This window comes from Myripristis murdjan, chromosome 12 (assembly GCF_902150065.1).
Source record: "Myripristis murdjan chromosome 12, fMyrMur1.1, whole genome shotgun sequence".
Classification (NCBI taxonomy): Eukaryota; Metazoa; Chordata; class Actinopteri; order Holocentriformes; family Holocentridae; genus Myripristis; species Myripristis murdjan.
The window spans coordinates 9398834-9420114 of NC_043991.1; the positions used below are offsets into that span (position 1 = coordinate 9398834).

Sequence of the window (21281 nt, forward strand, 5' to 3'; positions counted from 1 at the left end):
TGAGTGGCTGTGTGGCTGTGTACGTGAGTGCAAGCACGTTCATGACAAGAAGTGTCTTTTTTCCCTCATCCAAAACGTGCAGTTTAGTATGCATGATTCAGTAAACGCCCTGTCCTTATTTATTTTCCTTCTTCCCCCCCTCCATCTCCTCCACTCGTGCAGTCAGCCGCGGGTGGGCTTGCCTTCAGCTCGTTACGTAATTTGACTCGTTTTCCGTCTTTGTTATCAACGGGACGGTCTTACGTCATCAGCCAGCTCCAGAAAGCTCTCCTGTGTGAGCGGCGGCGGCGGCTGCTACTTCCAGACCAGCCAGCGGAAACAAACAGCCACATTGTAGCCGCTGGGTGAAACGCGGCTGTAGGCGACGCGGGTCAGCTATTATTACACACGCAGCCGTGCGCACGTCTGGATGTGTGCAGAGGGAGTGCGCGTTTTGCATTGACAGTCTTATGCAAGCCACCCTGCGCACAGGCACGATGTCCGACGCTGCTACTTCCACAGACAACAACGGAGACTCCGGACTAAATGGTAAATATCGCCGCAGTGCTTCACGGTAAAGGCCTGCCATTGTGTGTGCTGGCTGGGAAACGTGTCTGGGCGCGCGGCGGTGTGTTTGTGACAGGTTATTGATTGGTGTAAATAATCAAAGCTAGCTATAAATCTAACCCCTTAGACGTTCATTTTTTTCCGCCGTGAAGCTACATTGAAGGTTTGGGCGAGGAGTGAGAACAGTATGTTCTGTTTGTCCACTGACAGCGGCACAGCCAATGGAAATCCAGCAGGCGGGTGTAACGGTGTTGATTGACAGGGCAGAGAACCAATCAGTGATCCACGCGGTGGTATGTGGGTGGGTTCCAAGCATTGTCAACAAGGCGAGATAGAAGGAGTCAGGACTGAGAAAAATGGGGGGAAAGCCAAAAGAATTGGACACTTTACCTAGCGATATTTTTCAATCTGCTTGGTTTTAACAACAAAGAAAAATCTAAAATTGCTTTGCTCTTATTTGCACCCATGCAACTTGTTAGTGATCTTATTAACTGTATCTCCTGAGACTTTTACATAACTCATACAGTAGGAAGGCCACTACTTAAAAAAGTGACAAACTGCCTCAAAATATGTCTGCGCATTTGCGTTATAATGAGTTATAAATAATAATATTTTTTTTTATAAAAAAGGCTCAGCTGGAGCAAAATTTTAAAATTCAAAATTTTCACAATAACCTCCAAACTCAGAAAAGTTCATCATATTCCAATGACAGCACACTTTAATTTGTGTGTGCATGTGTGTGTGTGTGTGTGTGTGTGTGAGAGAGAGAGAGAGAGAGAGTTTCTATGTGTGTGGTTATTACCTGTACATTGGTTGTTGGTTGTAAAGCGGGACATAGTTAAAGATCTCCGCATGTGTGGGCAACCAGAGATGTAACCAGAGATGTAAACAGAGGTATGTTTGTCAAACTGGCAGTCATACCGCAGCACTGTGTTGGCCTGGCTGGGGGATTGCTTAGAAAGCTGCTGTGGTAAAGCTTTAACACCGGTATGGGGTGCAATGACTTGGCATGCTATTTCTGGCCACGGTGACAAGGGGACAGACGTTTTGGACGTGTGGAAAGTGTTCAGCACCCGGACCAAGGGGACATGGGAGGTGATCGAGGAGTGGGTCAAAGTCACAGTCTTTTTTTTTTTTTTTTTCCTTTTGTCCAGTTGTGGTAAATCCAGTCTAGTTGCTGATGAATCTAAAACTCACCAGGCATTTGTTTCAATATTTATGAGAGAACTAGATTTTTCCGAATAGGGCAGGGATGCAAATGATGGATCGCTGTCTTCCAAATTGGCTGGTTTATTCAATAAACGGGTCGGCCACAGCCTTAATTTACCAGAATTTGCCTGGAGGCTGGTATTAATTTCTCACCCTCATTGCAAACACTCACTCTTAGATTGACTGCATGTTGTGATATATGATGCCATTTTTTGCAGTATGCACTGGACAGCAACAAGTATGGCTTTTCTTAAGAGAGATTTTTTTTTTTTCCTCATTATGTCCAAGGCTGTTGGTTGTGTTAGTCGTGTAGCTCAGTAAATACGCATTCACTTGTAGAAAATGTTTGCAAACAGTTACATTTCTGTCAACAGAAGGAGAAGAAAAGCTAGTTTGGGTGCTCACCCCGAAACAGGACAATCTTGAATGATTAGTAAAGGCAGCACTCCAGGAAGCCACACCTGATTTCTTCATTGCTTGATTTTTATTCCATAAGTAAAGTAGAAAATTCTGGCCACATTAGAGACATCCTGACACGTCTCAACTATGCAGAGCTTTCGTCAGTGCATGAACGCTTCACATTTCTATGTTGCATGCCTTGCCTATTCTGAGAAATACATCAGGCTATAGTGCGAACTGCTTCATAACTCATTCAACACTATACTATAATATAATAGGGGGTAGGATTAAATAAGTTTTTACTTCTTCCTACTCCTTTTCGAGCATGTTAATGATGATGGATGCATCTTATTTTATTTTATTTTTCTTTATTTTACTTTAATTTTGGACTTTTGTTTTCTTATTTACCTTTATTAGTATTGATTATTATTATTTTGTTTTTGTTTGATTTACTGCTGTTTATGTTCGAAAGAAAGATCTCAATCAATCAATCAGTAGACCTGCCAAGTCCAGCTATATCCAAACTTAATGGTCATCAGTGGGACTTACTGAATCTCAGTTATTTTATTTAGGAAGTATGACAGAGTTGCAGGAAATTAACTTGGTGTCATTGGTGCACCAAGACACATTACACAGTAACACGTAATACTGGCACTCAGTATAGGGACAATAGGGCCAGGCAGCTATGAGATAATCTCTAGAGCTGGGCTGGAAGGCTGGCACCTTGCTCTGTTATCTGTCTGAGACTTTGTTTTTGTTGTTTGTTTGTTTGTTTTTTGGCATTCCCTGGAGCCCTAATGGGAGTGCCATAAACATTTTGTGTAAACCCTGGGATCTTCAGGGGAGACGCTGCATGTTGGAGCCTAGACATCAGTAGATCAAGTCAAAGAGGTCACAACATGCCTGTCTCCCTGTGCTTTTCTGTAAACCCCACCGACAGCTGATAACAGCCCATTGGCCAGAATGTTCGGCCTCGCTGGCGTCATGGCAACGTGGTTTAGTCCATGGAGCAGAGACAATGGGCCGTCGACAGCAGCTTGGCTCGCTGTCCACCCTGTAATCCACATGATGGGAGTGGGTGCTGAGCCTGGGCCTGCAGCAGGAGGGAGGGGTGCCATGTGGGGGTTGGGGGGTATCACTGGCCGGGCGTTAGGCCAGTGAAATTTAGCCCGCTGAAACGTTGCTAGGCCCTTGTCACATGACCTGGATGTTTACTTACTGTTATGAGATCATATGACCCACACTGGAGGCCTTTTTTAAGAAGAGAGGGGGAAAGTGTTTTGAGGTGGAGAAATCACTGCAGATATATTTTCTACTTCCTCATTTTTCCAAACATGCCTCCTACGTAATCTGCACCTCCTCTATATTTGTATCATAGCGGTAATGTGCTGTGCCTCCTCTGTTGCGAGGCCATGCCTGATCTCACGTAGCAGCAAGGATCAAGCAGGGAGGGCGTCATATATCACAGTCAAGGTCCAGAAACCACAGTGCACATAGACAGGCATTTATTGCCCTTTCACCACCGTGCAGGGAATGGAGACAAGACAAGGCAAGCAGTCCCACAGGCCCAGGAAAAGCTTTACTCTGTAGCTCCTGCGCTGTGCCTCAGACTGTCTGCCTCTTTGTTGCTGTCTGTCTCAGGAAATTCTTTTATCTCTTTTCCTTTATCTCTCACCCCCTTTTTTGTTTTGATTTTGGATAAAGGCCTTTTGTTGTAGTTTGTGTTAATTCATCTTAAACAGATAAGAACACTGAAAGAAATGGAAATTCATCTCCTGTACAGTTGTCACAGCTGGCAAAAGTAGCTACAGATACAGAATCATTTTTGGGGATATTAAAGAGGATATTAAAATGTTTGTCTCTGCTGTAAAGTTGGCCATGCTAACGTTGGGGGTTTATGACGTATCACTCGCTTTTGGAGCCAGCCTCAAGTGGCCATTAGAGGAACTGCAGTTTATGGCACTTGCACATTGGCTTCATTTTTCAGACCCAGAGGTTGCTGCTAGGTTGGAAAACAACAATGCAATGGCGATTGCCTTTTCTTTTTTATTTTGGTAGTTTAAAAGTGTGTGGAGGGAGTAGAAAATAATGATAATGTTGCATTTACTAAATAAAAGGCATTTCTACAAATAATGCATTTAAATTTTCTGATTTTCATTTTCATTTTAATTCTGATAACAGTCAAAACAATAGCAACAGAACAATAGCCACATTAAAGAACAGTCGCGAGAGCTAATCTTATGTGTATGCACACAAGTTAAAAACATAAGCAACGTTAGGGACACTGCAAGAGGTTAAAAAAAAAAGCATACAAAACCAATGGGTCATGAACCAAGGGAGGCTGGGCGTTCACTGAAGGGTGACCTGATGCTCAGTGGAAGGCTGTTCCAGAGCCTCGGTCACCCTTTATTTTCGACCTGGACTCTGGAACAGATGAAAGACCTGAGGGGCCTGTTCAGACTGAAGGGTGCAAGGAGCTCGGTTATATACTCTGGCGCCAGATCATGTGATTAAAAGCACTGTAAAATGGATTCTAATAGATTCTGATGGAAGCCAGTGCAGTGAAGCCAATTTGGTGTAATGTGTGAGAATCTCTTTGTTTTGGTCAGTACACAAGCTGCTGAGTTTTGAACTAATTGGAGCCGCTCCACAGCCTCAGTGTTCAGACGAGTAAACAAGGCATTACAGTAATCGAGGCAGGAGGAAATAAGAGCATGTATGATTTTATCTGTGTTGCTGTAGGACAGAGCTGATCTAATTTTGGAAATGTTCCTCAGTTGATAAAAAACATGACTGGACTACTTTTTTTTAACATGCCGGCTGCATCCAGGTTCAAAATTACAGTCCATGCAAGCTCATGACTTCAAAATAAAATACCAATAAGGAAAATTGAATTTTTCTATATTTTTTGATACTTATGATGCATTTGCTTTCTGTAAAATAAAAAAATTATTTCTGTGAATGCATTTTAATTTCATGAATTTCATTGTATTCTTAATAATTACATGCCTCCATACATTTCTGCAAGGCTAGCCCAAAATCAGATATCACAGCATATTTGACCGCATACCTTAGTATCAGTTTTGTGATGATATTGTAGAGGTGATTGTTGGTGCTTTCATAAGATATTTACACACAAGATTTATGGTGACCAAGCAAGTAGAGCTAAATAAAAGAACAGCTAGAACAGTCTCATGAGTTGAGAAAATGACATCCATTTACTGTAATGTTGCCTTTTAAATCAGAAAAAGGCGACTCTTTTTCATATTTTTGCATATTTTTTGTATTAATCCCTCTAATTAATTAAATGTGTTGAAGTACATGTTATTCTGTGACCTGACCTCTTGTTGAAGTGTCACGGTGCAGTGCAGATTATTAATCCCTGGGATGAGATGAGGGCTAATCAAAGGGAGGTAATATGTACCAAAAAGGACAACAACAGACTTATATGACAGTTCCTATTTGCACACTGAGAAGTTCAGCAGTAAAAGCAGGCAGGATGCTTGCTCCTCAGGGCCTGTCAAGTCTTGTTGTGATTAGGACAGCCCTTATTGGTTTATTGGCATGTGAGTCATCATTGGCTCTTTGCCATCAGGCTATCCTTACTGTTGGATCCTGGTGTGTGTGTAAACAGCTTAAAGACTGTTACCCTCCCTGAGGCTGAACATTGAATTCCTAGTTAAGACTTTTAGTTATGAAGTGCTTTGTAACTTTTGTTTTGAAAGGTGCCATCTAAATATTATTTAGCAGTTTTAAGCTTACAAGTATGGTAGACTAGTGGGCTGCCTGACTAGGTGAACTGACCCATTATTTAAGACTTTGTTTCAGTGCAATTGTACTGTCACATGATGTAATGCTGGTTCAGAGGCTTTTCCACCTCAGGAAGAAAAAAACACTTTTTGCTGTGAGGGAGACTTGAGTGACATTTTCCATTTTTCCCAAAATGCTTCACCATACCACCACTGAAAATTGAGGACAATACTCCAGTTATTACATTTGTGATGTTTCTGAGTATACAGGCTGAGTTTTTGTCCAATATTTGCACAGGGTCCTGGGTGGAGTTGGAGATGAACAGAGGCGCAGCTGGCTCGGCTCAGTCATCTTCTACAGCAGGTCCAGCTCCCGGTCTGTTGCCCCTTCCTCAGGTGGAGGAGGAGGAGGAGGCCATAGTGGGAGGGCTGGAGCACGTCCCCTCCTCATCCTCCATTCACAATGGAGACATGGAGAAGATCCTATTGGATGCCCAGCATGAGTCGAGCCGCAGCAATTCCTCCTGTGACAGGTAGTGTTGGACATTCTCTGGAAATACAGTTATTTATTATTTCCCAACAATGACCTCGTCTAGGGATGTTATTAGTGTTTGCTGCTGCAGATCCTGACTGTAAACACGATAACTTGAATGCCTTTTAATTCAATATTTTCAAATTTGCTGTGCACATTCATTCTTCCTGCTATTGGAAGAAGTCCTAACCCCATGACCTTTCCTCTAGATCTTACCTTAGGCCAAACTTTGTTATTTGTTAATGTTATCAAACAGCAAAAGCATAAGTATCACCAGAAGAAGAACCGCTGCAGCACCTCTCAACATCATAAAGACCAAAATAACACCACTACAATTTGAGTTGGAGGGGAAGGGGGTGAACTTTTTCATTTGTTTTATCGATTTGAAAACCACTGCCTGTCAGCAACTGGCTCACAACTGGTTATATCACAGTGGAATCAAATTCCTTGCAAAACATGCCATTCATTCCCAGCAAAAACAAACAAACAAAAAACTTTTTCTGTTGTTTCCAGTTGTAGTTGCCTACAATTCTCCTGTTCATTGTGATGAGAAGTTTTGCTAACCACAACAAAATTATGATCTGTGACATATTCACTTGCAAAATGTCTTTGTTAAAAGAGTGCCCTCACCAAAAAGCGGCATTGCACACGGGGAGTGTATTGTTGTGTCATCACTGGTGATTTGCTGTGTCACAAATGTGACTTGACTGGAAGGTGCCTCCAGGTAGATTAGGACTAAATGACCCCATTACCTGTTGCAGTCATACTTAATACAGTTCCTGTTGGTTGGCAGAACTGTTGAACCAGATTAGGGTTACAATCACAAGGTGTTACTGAGGATTCAGGTCATTTCGGGGATATACCCTGCAGTCGTTCATCAACATCACATCCAGTTTATCTGAAATACCCCAGGATGAGCAGTGTGGTATCATCTCAAGTTGGGCTGACTGTACTTAAAACAGGAGAACTGAGCTCAAGCCCCAGCAAAAGTATTGTCTGCTGAAGTGTCTTTGAGCAACAAATTTGATCCCCACTTGTACCAGGGCCTGTTCAGTATCTGACTCTGACCTCTGACCTTTCTGTAATGCTGCAACTTCAGGGGCCTATGCGAAAAGAGGCTTTTGCTGCAAGGATTAATAGAGTATGTTATTATTGGCAGTAGTAGTTGTAGAAATAGTTTTAATCCAGTTAAGTCAGGTCAATTCTCCCGGGCTTCACGAATAGTGGACAAAATAAAAATAAATAAATAAAAAGACAATGTAGATGTCGTTAGATGAGTATGGTCATTTAAAAAAGCAACATAGATAATGGCTCAAAAGTACAAAATATGTATGCTCCATTTTGCATGCACCTTTTAGATGGAAAACCTAAACCGAAAAGCCTGTAAAAGTCAAGAATCTTTGTAATGTTAATGTAATTTGTAATTTGTAATGTCCTCTTTTGTAATGTTAATAAGTTCTTAACCTTCTTAACAATAAATACAGAAGAGAATCAGGTTATTAAATAATACATCAGGTATTAACAGAGAGCCCATAAGTTCAAAGGAGGTCATGAGTTCATTAGCTCAAACAAGCCTGTCTATAAGTGGCAGAGAAATCAGTCCCTGTCCCAAGTTTCTCTCAGCTGTCACTAAATCGGGAGTGAACAATTTCACAAGACATCATTGGGTTCTCAGAGTTGAGTTGACCCAAAATCACTTGTGTACTGTCTTTTTTTTTTTTTTTTTTTTTTTTTTTTTAAGTGCTAAATGAGCGTTCATCTGGATTTGATGTATAGCTCCAGGATGTGTGAAAGCCTGTTATTACCGATTCCTATCAATGCCAGTGCAAACCATGTAAATAACACCCAACATCCTACTATTTAATCCCACGGCTTGTATGCAGTTTACAAAGTAATAGCTTCCATATGCCTTTGTCTTACACTAATATTTCTGAAAGATGTTTACACGGCACCAGTGTTTCAACAACAAGGGATAACATGAAAACTTTTTACATTTTTTAAGAGAGGGGTTGGATATTGATAAATATTGCATATAGGTATGACTTTCTTCTAAAAAAAACCCAATCTCCCTTTAAATTCCAGTGGAAAACTCAACTCTGAGCACAAATCAGGACTGATTCCTCTCTCAAAGCAGGCCCTTGTGCGATGTTGAGGTGAAATGTAGGCTGACTTCTGCTCATGAGTTGAGTTGACAGCTCAAAATCTGTCATGTCTTCTTTCTCGGTGCTCTGACTTTTCCTTTAAACTATCACCCACATCATGTGGGTGCCTGAAATCCATGAGGCTGCCATAAAGCAAAGCTTATCAGAGAGCTGGGTAGTCAGCTGTGAATGAGTCACCTGAGGATAGCTCCATAATGACGGACAACAGTGCTGTATCAACAGGCTACAAGCTGGACACACTCTGATGAAATAAGTTCAAAACACCATTGAAATCAACAGGACATAAGTTCTTTCAACTTTGCTCTTGTTCTATGCAGCAAAAACTGGGCAACATTTTCAAATTGCTGTGTCCGCTGTCATCAACAACTCTTTCCTCCGTACTTTTCTCACATTTGTTCATGACGTAGCTGTATGGAGAATTGCCTGAGCTCTGGGGCCTTTACAGAAATATTATTTTAGCTGCACCAGTTATTATTGCTGTAATTATGGAACTTATGAAATAAAATAGACTCAGAATGCTATTATACATCATTACCTTCTTAACAATAATTAGAAAAGAGAGTTAGATGGTTAAGTAACAGCCTGAAAGTTCAAAGGAGGCCATGAGTTCATTAGTTCACGCAAGCTTGTGTGTAACTGGCAGAGAGGTCAGTCCCTGTCCCAAGTTCCTCTCAACGTTCACTAAATCAGGAGTGCACAGCCTCAGAAGACATCATTTGGTTTTCAGAGTGATAATAATAAATAAATGTATTTCCAGTGGAAAATTCAACCCTGAGCACAAATCAGGACTGATTCCTCTCTCAAAACAGGCTCTTGTGTGATGTTGAGGTGAAATGTAGGCTGACTTCTGATCATGAGTTGAGTTGACAGCTCAAAATCTGTTAAGTCTTCTCTCTTGGTTCTTTGACTTTTCCTTTAAACTATCACCCACATCATGTGGTTGCTTGTTATCCATGAGGCTGCCATAAAGCAGAGCTTATCAGAGAGCTGGGTAGTCAGCTGTGAATGAGTCACCTGAGGATAGCCTCAGCACTGTATGTACTGTATCAACAAGCTGTACACACTCTGGTGAAATTAAGTTCAGCTATAGAAATCAACAGGGCATAATGATCTCACAGCGCTTAGGGTGACTTATTACATTGAGTGAACTGTCTTTGTACTTAAACTTTTTAAGGTACATACATATTCACATATCTAATCAGAGAGGTCAGTAAAGGAGCATTCCTGGAGCAAGAAGGGATTTATTGTCCTCAGTGGTCAGGGCAACTGAACATTTGACCCTCTGATTATTGGATGGTCACCTCGGTCAATTCAGATAAAATATGGGCTATTGGTTTATACATCAGAAGATTTTCTATTCATGTAGCAATAGAAGTTCAGAACGAGTATGTATTCAAAAACCTCACTGTCCACGATGTGAGGATGAGCCTTTGGTTTCACCATAAAAAAACATTATACATGTAACAATACATATATATCTTTCAAACCTGAAAATCAAGTCTTAAATAATCAACAGTACAGATCATCATAATAAAAATGTTGTGCAATATACAAAAGTACAATATATAGGTGTATGGGAGACCGACCGACACTGTGCAAAAACCTGCACAGAAGTCTCAGGAGCATCACCCTGTTGCTGTTCATTTTTGGACCTTATCTAATTTCTCCTTAAAACAAGTCATGTGCTCATGAGTCTGTGCCTATAACAGGCTTTGTTTTGTTGTTTTGACCCCGCCCACAGCCCCCCACGGCCCCACAGTCCCCAGGATGACGGACAGATCATCTTCGATGTGGACGTGACCAGCAGAAGAGACAGCCAAGTAAGAGCTGCTGTGCCTCCGCCTCTCCGGTAGCCTGTTGCCATGGCAATATCAACCACTGTCCCTGAGGTGGTACATACATGTGAACGACAGCTACAGGCTGGCTTTAGTTTCCATGGCGATGGCAGCCACGCCTGGTGCGGCTTCCTGTATTCCTTCGGCGGCGTGTGTTGTCGTTGATGTTGCTGCCAGAGCCGGTGCTCTTGCAGTTTCTTTGTAGAAAATAGTTTTACACCAGGAAAACTGTTCATGTGCTTTTTTTATTACCAAGAATTTGATTCAGTTTGGATTTTTGTCCACATTTTATCAGAATATGGCCAGTAAAAATATGAATGGGGTTCCTTGTGTGCAGACTGCTATTTTTGTGTAATAATAAATGGAGATGCCAGTGACTTGCTGTGTCCATGGCAACTGCACCAACACACACACGCACACACATGCACACACACATGCACACACACACACTGCATGTCTTGTTTGTCCTCAAAGAGTGGTCACTCATCATGGTCTGAGTGGTTGGCCTCAGGCTGTGCTGTTGCTAATGTGTGTGTGTGTGTGTGTGTGTGTGTGTTTGTGTGTTCTAGTCAGAGGAGGATGCCCTGGACAAGGAGAGGGACATGGACATCCTAATGAAGGACGCAGACTGGGTGGCTGACTGGTCCAGTCGACCGGAAAACATTCCACCCAAGTAAGTCTGAAACCTAGTAAACATTAACGTGACGTATCCATGGCAACCGGACACACAGCTGCTTGGTCATCATGGCCGTTAATTTGATTCAAAGCAGGAATATCAAGGCAGATGCCAGAAAACTGTGTCAGTGTTGAAGTTTCACTGCTGTGATGTGTAAGTAAAGACAGGTGCGCCGTCCTCTTCCATGAAGCATTTCCATTCTTTCCTTCAGCGATCTATAAAAGCTATTTTTATTCTCTCTTTCCTCTCACCTAGACCCTTGCAAATCCCTCAATTTCCAGTTAATTCAAAAATTCTCCCCAGCGCTTCCAGCTTGTGCCAAATGCCACGGGGTTTCAATTGGTGCTTGTGAAGTAATGTTGCTTTCGGGCAGTCCTCGTGAACTCGTAAAGTCGGTAATTTCCAAATTTTCTAATGGAAATTTGGACTCAGATGACCAGTGAAGTCATAAATACAAGCAGTAAACTCGGGCAATTTCCATGAGACTCAGGTTTACGAGCTGTGACATATCGCCCCGACACGTGGACACCTTGAAAACAGTGCACCACATCAAATACGCAGGCAAATAATGTGTATAGCGTGCCCTTTTCAATCATGACGTGTGTAAGTGAATTTAACAGTGACCGGTCGGAGCAATAATCAAGCAACAGTGACCTAAGTGACTGACTTTTGCCGTCTATTTTTTACATCTTTCAGTGGACCATGTAATTGACTTTCTTGACATCCCATTGGACATATGTGACATTTTTCGCTCAAAAACAGCATGACCCAGCACAATTCTCGCATCATTTCACCGGTTACCTGTTTTTTTTTTTTGTTTGTTTGTTTTTTTTGTTTTTAGAGTCGATTGATTGATTGACTGAAAATTGTGCTGAAAAGCAGTGAGAGGTTTCGCTTCAAGTCATCTCTGCCCTCTTAACCTGTCATGAGGCATTTACTCAATATTTTTTTTACTTTCTTTGTACTTGTAGCAGCCCTCTTCTTGTGTAAGCTTGTCATTTATTTGTCTCCATTGTGAAGCACCGTGCAAACACTGTTTAAGAAAAGTGCAACACCATGCAAATAACCCTCAGGAATAAAAAAAAAAAAAAAAGCCTTATTTTCCAACCATTGCCTACCATGCATTTATAAAATTACAACAGCAACGTGAAACATGTTTAATGGACCTTTTTTGTTCATCGACTTACAAAAGCAACAAAAGCAGTGCAAGCAAAAACATGAAAATCACCACATTTGCAGTTATGTGGTTTTATCTCAACAGTGGCGGTATGGTGAACATATCCACTACACTCCACAAACTCAAAACAGTGCTCGTGCTCATGATTTTAATATTTTAGAGATAGTGTAAGAAGAAAAACATTTGGGAAGTGTCTGAAAAGGCACCATGTGTCTGAATTGTCCCTGTTAGACAGTGCATGATGCTGTAATAGTATTAGCGTTATCAGTCATAGTATAAAATAGAGAACAGTAGGTTATCAGTGTCTAAAAAGTGAGGTGAGGAGGTTTTGGAAAATGTATAGGAACTGTGTATTCTGCCCTTACAGTGCATTGTGCAGCAGTGGATTAATTCAGTGGCGGTGGCCTCACTGAAGCCTAATCTCAAAATCCTCTCAACTCGTTCTCCTGTGCATTAAACATCTCCACATGCTCAGCTACTTCTGTGATTAGCTTGAAATTAATGTGCATAAAGGACTGATATCACTGTGTGTCTTGCAATGTCATTTTGTGCCCCGTCTTTATCTATTTTAACTCTACAGCAGCAGCCATACAGCCCAGAGTCGTATAGTGATGAATCGAGTCTGTCTCATGCATATCTTGAAGTTAATGCCCTTAAATTGTACAGTATATAAACTGTAGCAGTGCACCAATGTGTTTTCATTGAGGCTGATGATGATGGCTGATATCTTCCCAACCAAAACATATTGATACCAAGATTCATAATAGTAAGAACTGTAAAACAAAAAAAGGTACAAAACGTGAGGTACAATACCGATTGTAACATCACTAAGTGTTTTTCTTTGTTTGCTTGCTTGTTTTTAAACACATGGCTGGTTTGGTTTGGTTCCTTTATTTACACATACAAAAAACTGTATAAAAGACACAAAATAAAATTAGCAAGAAAATGTGAAGAAGAATTGCCTCAAAGGGCTTGAAAAGTGGCGAAAAGCGTATTTCGGGATATAATTACGGCAGTGCAGTAAACGCAATTTGTATGTATCTACTGCTAATTTTAAATAAAGTAAAATACAAAATTCAAAACACAGGAGATAACAATGCATCCCATAAAAATCCATCTGTTATACAACTATAATGAATTAGTTGTAGTCATAAGACCCACAAGTACACACACACAGACACACGCACGCACACATTAAGAACATACATACACTCATGCCTGTAGGTGTACACAAACCCTATCATTAACAAAGACTATACTCTCAGGTGATCCGGCTTACAGTTTTCATAAGACAAGACACTTAGCAGAAAATTAGCTCAAACAATGAGGAAGAAAAGGAAAATCATGCAGTATTCATCATAGGCCTTTGAACTTTGGACCATGACAAAGGAAAATGAATGAAAGATCATATTAGTTTCTCTCTGTTGTGACAGTTTTATTAAGTGGCACACTCAATATATGAAGTATTGGCAGTGAAAACAGTAAGAAGTTTGATATCAGCTACTGCCGTTATATACCAGCACTTCTCTGGCAAGGCCGTGCAGTTGTGCAGTGTGTATGTGTGTGTGTGTGTGTGTGTGTGTGTGTGTGTGTGTGTGTGTGTGTGTGTGTGTCAGTGTTGTCTGTTGCTGCTGTGAGTTGTCCAGCTGTCTCTGCTCCAGCACCAACAGGGCAGATCCCTGCACAGTAACTGCAAGTGGTGACTGAAGCATTTTTTTGTTTGTTTGTTTGTGTTTGTTTTGTTTTGTCTTTGCAGGGAGTTTCACTTCCGTCACCCCCGGCGCTCAGTAACACTCAGCATGAGGAAGACTGGGGCGATGAAGAAAGGAGGCATCTTCTCCGCTGAGTTCCTCAAAGTCTTCATCCCCTCGCTGCTACTATCACACATCCTCGCTCTGGGACTCGGGTAAGAAAAGACTAGGAAAAAAAATACTGCACTACCCAGGGTCCCTCTGTCCAATCATGTCCCGGTTCACTGGACATGAAACTTGACAGTAGCGCTGAGCTGATTTCAATTTTGTCACATATTTATAGACAACAAGGGTTTGACGGATGTGGATTTCGAAGGCCTGAAACTGTTAATTGATGTTTTTGTACTGAAGCTGCCAATAACCATTATCTTGTGCCATTATGCATCATGCCACTATGCCATAGAAACTACACTTGTTTACTCAAGAAATTTTACTGGTCAAGAAAAGCACTGAAACTGCATTCTGAGAGTTGCAGTTCAAAAGTTATAGGTCCAAAAGTTCATTATTATAGTGCCACCATGTGGTTAGTTGACTTTTTAAGAAAAAAAAAAATTACTATGAATTTATTTATTTTTTGTTATTTATTTTTGAGTCGTGAGTGTGATTTCCAAGCGGTCTGCCAAATTTAGGCACTGTACCTATTATCCAGATACTTTTATTGGAGAATTAAAAGAGAAAGAAAAATAATCTGAGCAGTCATAAGAAGGCTCGAGCACCTTTAGAGCTTGGACCTATAATTTAATAATTCCATCCATCCATTAAGTGAATAAATAAAATTTGCAGAGAGACAGTTATTACTGTTTTTATGTTGCTGTGGGCAGGGAGGAAGCTCCATGATGAGGATGATTACCTGGTAACCAAACAATATTAAATAAAATGCCAGTATTGGCCCTATTGTCGTAACCCTTTATGGTGTTTATGCAAACATTTCTTTGTGTTTAATCCACTGAAAATCAGGAATGCAAAACGGACATAAAATATGAATGCATGTTTCCTATGTGTAGATTTGTTGCTTATCATGCAGCCAATATATACAATTTTCATTTCGCCCCTGGTCATGACCTAGAGTTGAAATGTCAAGCACTGTACTTATTGAAAAAGCCTGACGAAGTGTGAAAACAATTTGTTTCCAGTTTGCCCTTTTCCCCCTGAAGCAAATTCCTCACATTTTCATGTGATTCCAGTAAGTCCAGTGGTCTGCAGTTGTGCATAAAGACCAGCAGGGGGTGCTGTAGAGTAGCAGACAGAAGGCAGCTGGGCACCTTCCTCCCTCTTGATATTTGGCTAGCTGGCCGAGCAGCTGTTAATAACTAAAAGGCTGCATACCTGCTGTCCCGTCGCGAGGCCACCACTCCCAGGAGCACTTCCTCTTTATGATAACACATGCTAGAGTAATCCCGGCTCCTCTGTCAGATACGTTACGGCGGTGACACCCAGGAGGTGAGTCTCCTCTGGTATGTGATGTGGCTGTCGAGTAGCACTGTAAACAAACTCAGACTTAGACCTTTAGGAAGACGCAGCGCCGGCGAGTAGCAACAGTTTAGAGTGCAGGCTGAGACGGTGTTATTGTAAACAATTTCACTGTAATCTCAGTGTTTAATGTGCCGTTGGCTGTTATGGATTTTAAACAGTTATGTAACGGCATTAAGCTCTAAATGACTTACTGACACTGAGCTGTATAATGGGACATTGTGAAACTAAAAGTCATTTTGTGCAACTCTCTTTCTTATTGAACAATCACGAAAAAGAAATAAAAGTTGTCTTAAATGAGACAGCTTAATCTGTGATAATCCTTTTTGTATAAAAATGAGTTATCACAAAGTTATACAATCTGGGAATAAACAACTTAGTTATTTTATTTTACATGGACTGCTGCAATACAGAAATGTTGCAGTAAATATATATATTATAGAGATAGAGCTATTTTGTTTGGGAAAAAAATGGCACCTTGGTGAGAATTTTATAATAAAGAGCATTGCCTTGTCAGCATTACATCTTTGTATATGTGCTATAAACCGGGGGTTTTCAAAATTTATGAAGTTCTGGACCCCAACTTGACTTTCATTAAGCTGCAGATCCCCTGTTGAGGTGATTTTGCCCTCTTGGGCCTTAATTTAAAAAAGATATTCTGGTTTCTGTTAAATACTCAATTGTTTTGATGTCACTTTTAAACGCTAACAAACAATATTCAACACGGTGAATATTAAAATAATAGTTAGTACAATATTTTGGATGATAGCAGTTTCTAGTGAATTAACTTGCAGTGAAATTGAACACAAACTTCTTCATTTTACTGAGACTCCCCTGAAAGCTCCTCCAGGACCACTGGGGGTCCCCAGATCCTGCTTTGAATATCACTGACAACTTTTTAGCTCCTACCGTTAACTAAGAAGTGTTTATGTACCTGTTCACAGAGTCTACATTGGGAAGAGGTTGACCACGCCACCTGCAAGCTCTTTCTGAGCCTGAAACTGAAGAAGTGCCTGAGAAGTGGCCATGACTTGTTGGGGAATTTTTTTGCTGTTGTGAGAGGAATGCCCATCTCTCCTCCAACTCCCCCCTTTTTCTCTTTTTCCTGTCCCTCTGCTCCCCCTGTCCTGCCCCTGCCTCTCCTCCCTGGCCCTGAGATATGACATGTTCTCAGGAAAAAATGCATTGCCTTTTCCTCCTCCTTCCCCCCTCTTTCTTTATCGGTCTTTCTCTGACTGTCTGTAGATAATCCCTTGTCCCCCTATATCCTTCACTCATTTGTATAAGCTTTTCAAGGAACGAATGAGGTCACATTTTCCTTTCCCCAGTGATTGGGTGTATTACTGTTTATAATGGATGGGTTTTGTGAGAAGGGCGCAGCATTAAACCAAACCAAACTCTTCTACTACATGCTATCCTGGTGCCCTTCGATTACCTGCTAACAAGGGGGCACTGTCCAGTTTAGAAAAAAAGAGAAATGACCTGAGATTGTGCCACCTACTTCAGTAGCCCAACACTCGATCTTGAAAGGGTTCAACCAAATTCAGAGAGTCGGCTACGTGAACTGATAATGTGAGCATGCCTTTGAAAGTAGCCATTTTGTTCATTATGACAAATACATTTACTTTAGAAAATATCGTCTTCTTTTTTTTAATTTATTTTACACCATTGGTGGGTTATTGAGAAGACCTAAGTTGTGATTATGAAAGTAGTGGCTGGCCGTCCCGGTCCACAACAAGCACTCACAAAACAGAAACTGAGGGAGTCTTTGGCTTCGTCTGCCAGAAGAGAGAGAGAAAGAGAGAGAGAGAGAGAGATTTATGTGACGCTATTTCATCTCTTCTGTGATGAAAAGCGGCAAAATTCACCTCTATCCAGTTCTTTATCTTAACGGAAAGTTGCAAAGTGACAATAACTGGAAGCCAGTGAGTAGATTTTTTGATGTGCATGCAGTCGGTCTATACCTCTTGGTGTACACTCACATGCAGTATTTTGTGGTTGGGTTTTGGGTAACAGCACTGTGGGGTCCAGAAAGGTTCAGATGTCCGTCAGTCCTCGTGTGTCGATGTTGTCATTCCAGTGTAACTCAAGCCTCCTGGGTTGCCCTCAACATATCATACGCTAGTCTGGTCCTGTTTCTACTGACTGAGGCCTGCCAACACTGAACAGCTCCCTCCCTTACTAAACACTTTATTGCAGATCGGGCATGATGGCGCTGTACTGATCATATTTGGGGGGTAATTTTATAGTCTGTAATCAGTATAGTTAAAGAAAAAGTCCCAGTCAGTGGTAGCCAGCCCTATGTCTTGATACTGAAACCCTTATCTGCTGAAATTTAAGCAAAACAAGCCGAGACGCTTCATCCCACTGCAAACAAAGCAAAAATGACTCCAGAGTCTGAACTCAAGACAGGCAGAACGTACCAGCCACGACTGCTAACAAACCGTACTCATGATTGTTTAACAGCCAAAGCGTGGCAACTTTCAGTCGATTTTTAAAGGGAGGTTTGTTTCTACCTAAAAAAAAAACTACATTTGTTAACACAGGTACTTGGCTAGCATGTTGAGTGAGGTCGTGTACTCCTACAGCATGATGGAAAAGCTTAATTATAGTGCTCCGACATAGGCTTCACTGCAGTATCTCTAAGGTTACAGGGGTTATAGTTTGATAGCGGTGTGTTTCGTTTAGCTCTCAAAGTATAGTTGTCATGGCCAGACCGAAGTCAAACAGTATTTGCAAATGTTTTATTTTATTTTGTTTTATGGCTTGTCGCAGCCTACGTTGGTGTCACATGAGCAGGGTTGCCATATAAAAGGATATAATGAGTGCCAGAAGTATACTTAACAAGACGTTCAAATGCTTTTCTATGTGACTGACAGCTAGGTGAAGCTACTATGTGAAGTAACATTTGGCATTACACGAAGGTTAAAGCAAAAGTTTAAAGAGCTGTTGGTAAATACTGTTTGGCCCTAGGTCTACTCAGGACGCCACCTCTGACTGCCAACAGGGACTGGAGTCTGGTTTTACCCGAAAGGACTCCGTTCTGTAAACCATGTGCCTCATTGTCCCCCCACAAACAGCCACTGAGTTTACTTTGGTCTCACTGTCTGCAGCTCAGCCACAGAGATACTGCACTGTTATTTTGTGCCACAAAGCTGTTTCTGCCTGTGTTTGTACATGCGACTTTTGAATGAGGTATTTTGGATTGTTCCTTTGTGTTTGGTTTGTTGTGTGTTTATCTGTTGTGTTTTGTTTGTTTGTTTTTTTTTTTTGTTTTGTTTTCTGGAATTGGAGACAGATTTTGAATCGAAGAGCAGGAGCAGTCGTTGAAATTGAACATCCTGAAGTTTGACGAAGATCATGTTCTCTTTCAAACCGAGATATAGGTGTGAAAAAACAAAACAAAACATTAATACTGAGGGCATGGCCTAATGTCAGTGGAAAATGAAAGGTGTAGAAAAAAGATCTCCCTCAGACTGTGATGGTACAGTGTAACAGTAGTTATTGTAATGACATATTTGCTTTAAATTTGTTTTTCCCTCTTCACTGGAAAATTGATAAACATTTTGTCATTAAAGATTACCTGAATGAAGCAACTTGCTGAGTATGCCTTTTATTTATTTATTTATTTATTTATTTATTTAATTACTAAGAGACAGCATTTTAAAAGGAAGAAGCCTGTTGTCTTTTTAAGCAGATTTGGTACACTTATGGAATAAATGAATTTCCTTGCATGATCATTTGTGATGTGAAGCAAAAGCAAGTCTCTCAAAAAAAAAAAAAAAAAAAAAAAAAAATGATAATAATAATAACCTTTTGAACATACTAAAAGGGAGCTTCATTGGTGACCAATGGAGGCTTCTTAAAATCCAAAATTTGACCATGCTTCTTGCTCTAAGCCTTGGGATATGTATAGAAAGCGTCTCAGAAAAAATATTTAATTTCACTTAAAACCGCTACATTAAAATCCATTATGTAACAAATTAGGTAAATTGGTTTTAGGGCACCAACAAATTTCACCTACAGCCTTCACCTTTATTCTTAAATATATTTCTGTGTTTGGTGGATGGGTGATAAGGAAATCTTCAAAAACTAAAAGGTTAACATGCACAGTTTTCTGTATAAACCCTTCCACCCTCAATTATTTTTAAAGCCCAGATGCTGTGTGTATCGGGTCAAATAGTTAAAAAAAAAAAAAAAAAGCTCTTTTTCCCCTCCTCAGCTTCTTGGTTCCACACCCTGACCAGTTGTCACTGTCCAGGCTGTTGTTCTGGACCTGATCCAAACATAGCACCAGAAGCCGTGTGCGTGCCTCAGCTAGTTATTTAGTGCACATAGCTGAGACCTTGGGCTTCTCAGAAAATGACAACCACAAATCCCCTAACTGTTGCTAAAAATTCCTACGAGCAGAGCATTACATGTAAGCCACAGAGATGCTCAGGCCAGTCGGACCAAGAACACGAGGATTTCCCAGCTGACGGGAAGTGGCGTCTCACTGCATTTTTAAAACCTGATAAACTCTTAGCAAAACTCATTAAGTAGTAAAGAAACATTATCACCACAGTTTTATTTGTGCTTGGAGCTGATCATATTATAAGATTAGAGGTGTGAGGATCTTGTACTAAAACTATAAAACCATGATTCTGCTGTCCTCACTTCACTGCACTGTACAAGTGTAATGATTTTTTTCTAAGCATGATGTGAAATTACACAAATGTGACCACTTTAATTAATGAAAATGTTATTGACTTTTGTGAAACATTAGCCCCATTCCAGTTTTCTTTTATGTGTTAAATTGCTGCTGAGTCAGTTTAATTTTCAAGCCAAAACATAGTCACAGGTACAAACAGAGCCATGAAACAGGTGAACCACTAGACCCTTGCGTAAGATATATTCTTCCACTTTGTCCTGCCTTCCCATATCCCTTTGAAATATGATTGCATATTTGAATTACCCTCATAAAGTTGTTCAAACTACACCCATAAAGGTAAAACTAATAATTTGTGCTTGAGGGGGGATTGTGACTGTCTGCTCTTTCTTGTTTTCAGTGTTTATGTGTCCTCAGCCACTCTGCCAAGCACACTGGGTTAACATTAACCTGTTTGTGAATTGCAGTTTATAAATAACCTTACCTTAACCGGAGTAAGCTCGGCCTTGTAGCCCCTAAACATTTACTGGATGCACTGGAGCTTTCTCTGCACTGCTTTCAAATATAAAATACCTGGAAGTGTCAAGCCCTTCCATGCTGCACACTCATCCATCACATCACCCCTGACCCTGTGTAGCCGTGATGCCCAGCGGCTTGTAACTGGAGCAGAAACACCGCTTCAGACACTGTCGGCACTGATTATGAGCTATTCGAAACTGCTCACTGAGGCCCATGTCAGAACACAAACTCTCTCTCTCTCTCTCTCTCTCTTTCTCTCTCTCTCTCTCTCTCTCTCTCTTTCTCTCTCTCTCTCTCTCTCTCTCTCTCTCTCGTACAATGAAAATAAATTTGCTCTGCAGAGTTGACTGAGTTGAAAAGTATGGATTGCTGGATAAAAGGTCCCCTGTTTATTGTCCGCGACAGGTGCTGCCCTCCAGTGGCAGTGATACTCCAGTGTTGTCTGATTTGAGTGTATGCATATGGGTGGGTAGGTTTACTGTAAGTGCATTTCATGCTGTATGCTACTCACTGTCTTTTATCAGTTATAACAATAGAATTAAAACAATTGTCTTCATACTCCAATATATTAACATTTTCTATATCTTTTATACTTGTGTGTGTTAGAA

The 21281-nt window shown here is 40.8% G+C and overlaps 1 protein-coding gene across 1 annotated transcript; it reads left to right on the forward strand.

Moving 5' to 3' along the window:
* Window positions 1-237: 237 nt before the first annotated feature.
* Window positions 238-19102, forward strand: bnip3lb (BCL2 interacting protein 3 like b). The gene is made up of 6 exons (XM_030065455.1): window positions 238-528; window positions 6202-6436; window positions 10339-10417; window positions 11002-11105; window positions 14042-14191; window positions 16451-19102. The coding sequence occupies exons 1-6, from the start codon at window positions 450-452 to the stop codon at window positions 16497-16499; spliced, it is 696 nt and encodes a 231-aa protein (XP_029921315.1). The 5' UTR covers window positions 238-449; the 3' UTR covers window positions 16500-19102.
* Window positions 19103-21281: the final 2179 nt, after the last annotated feature.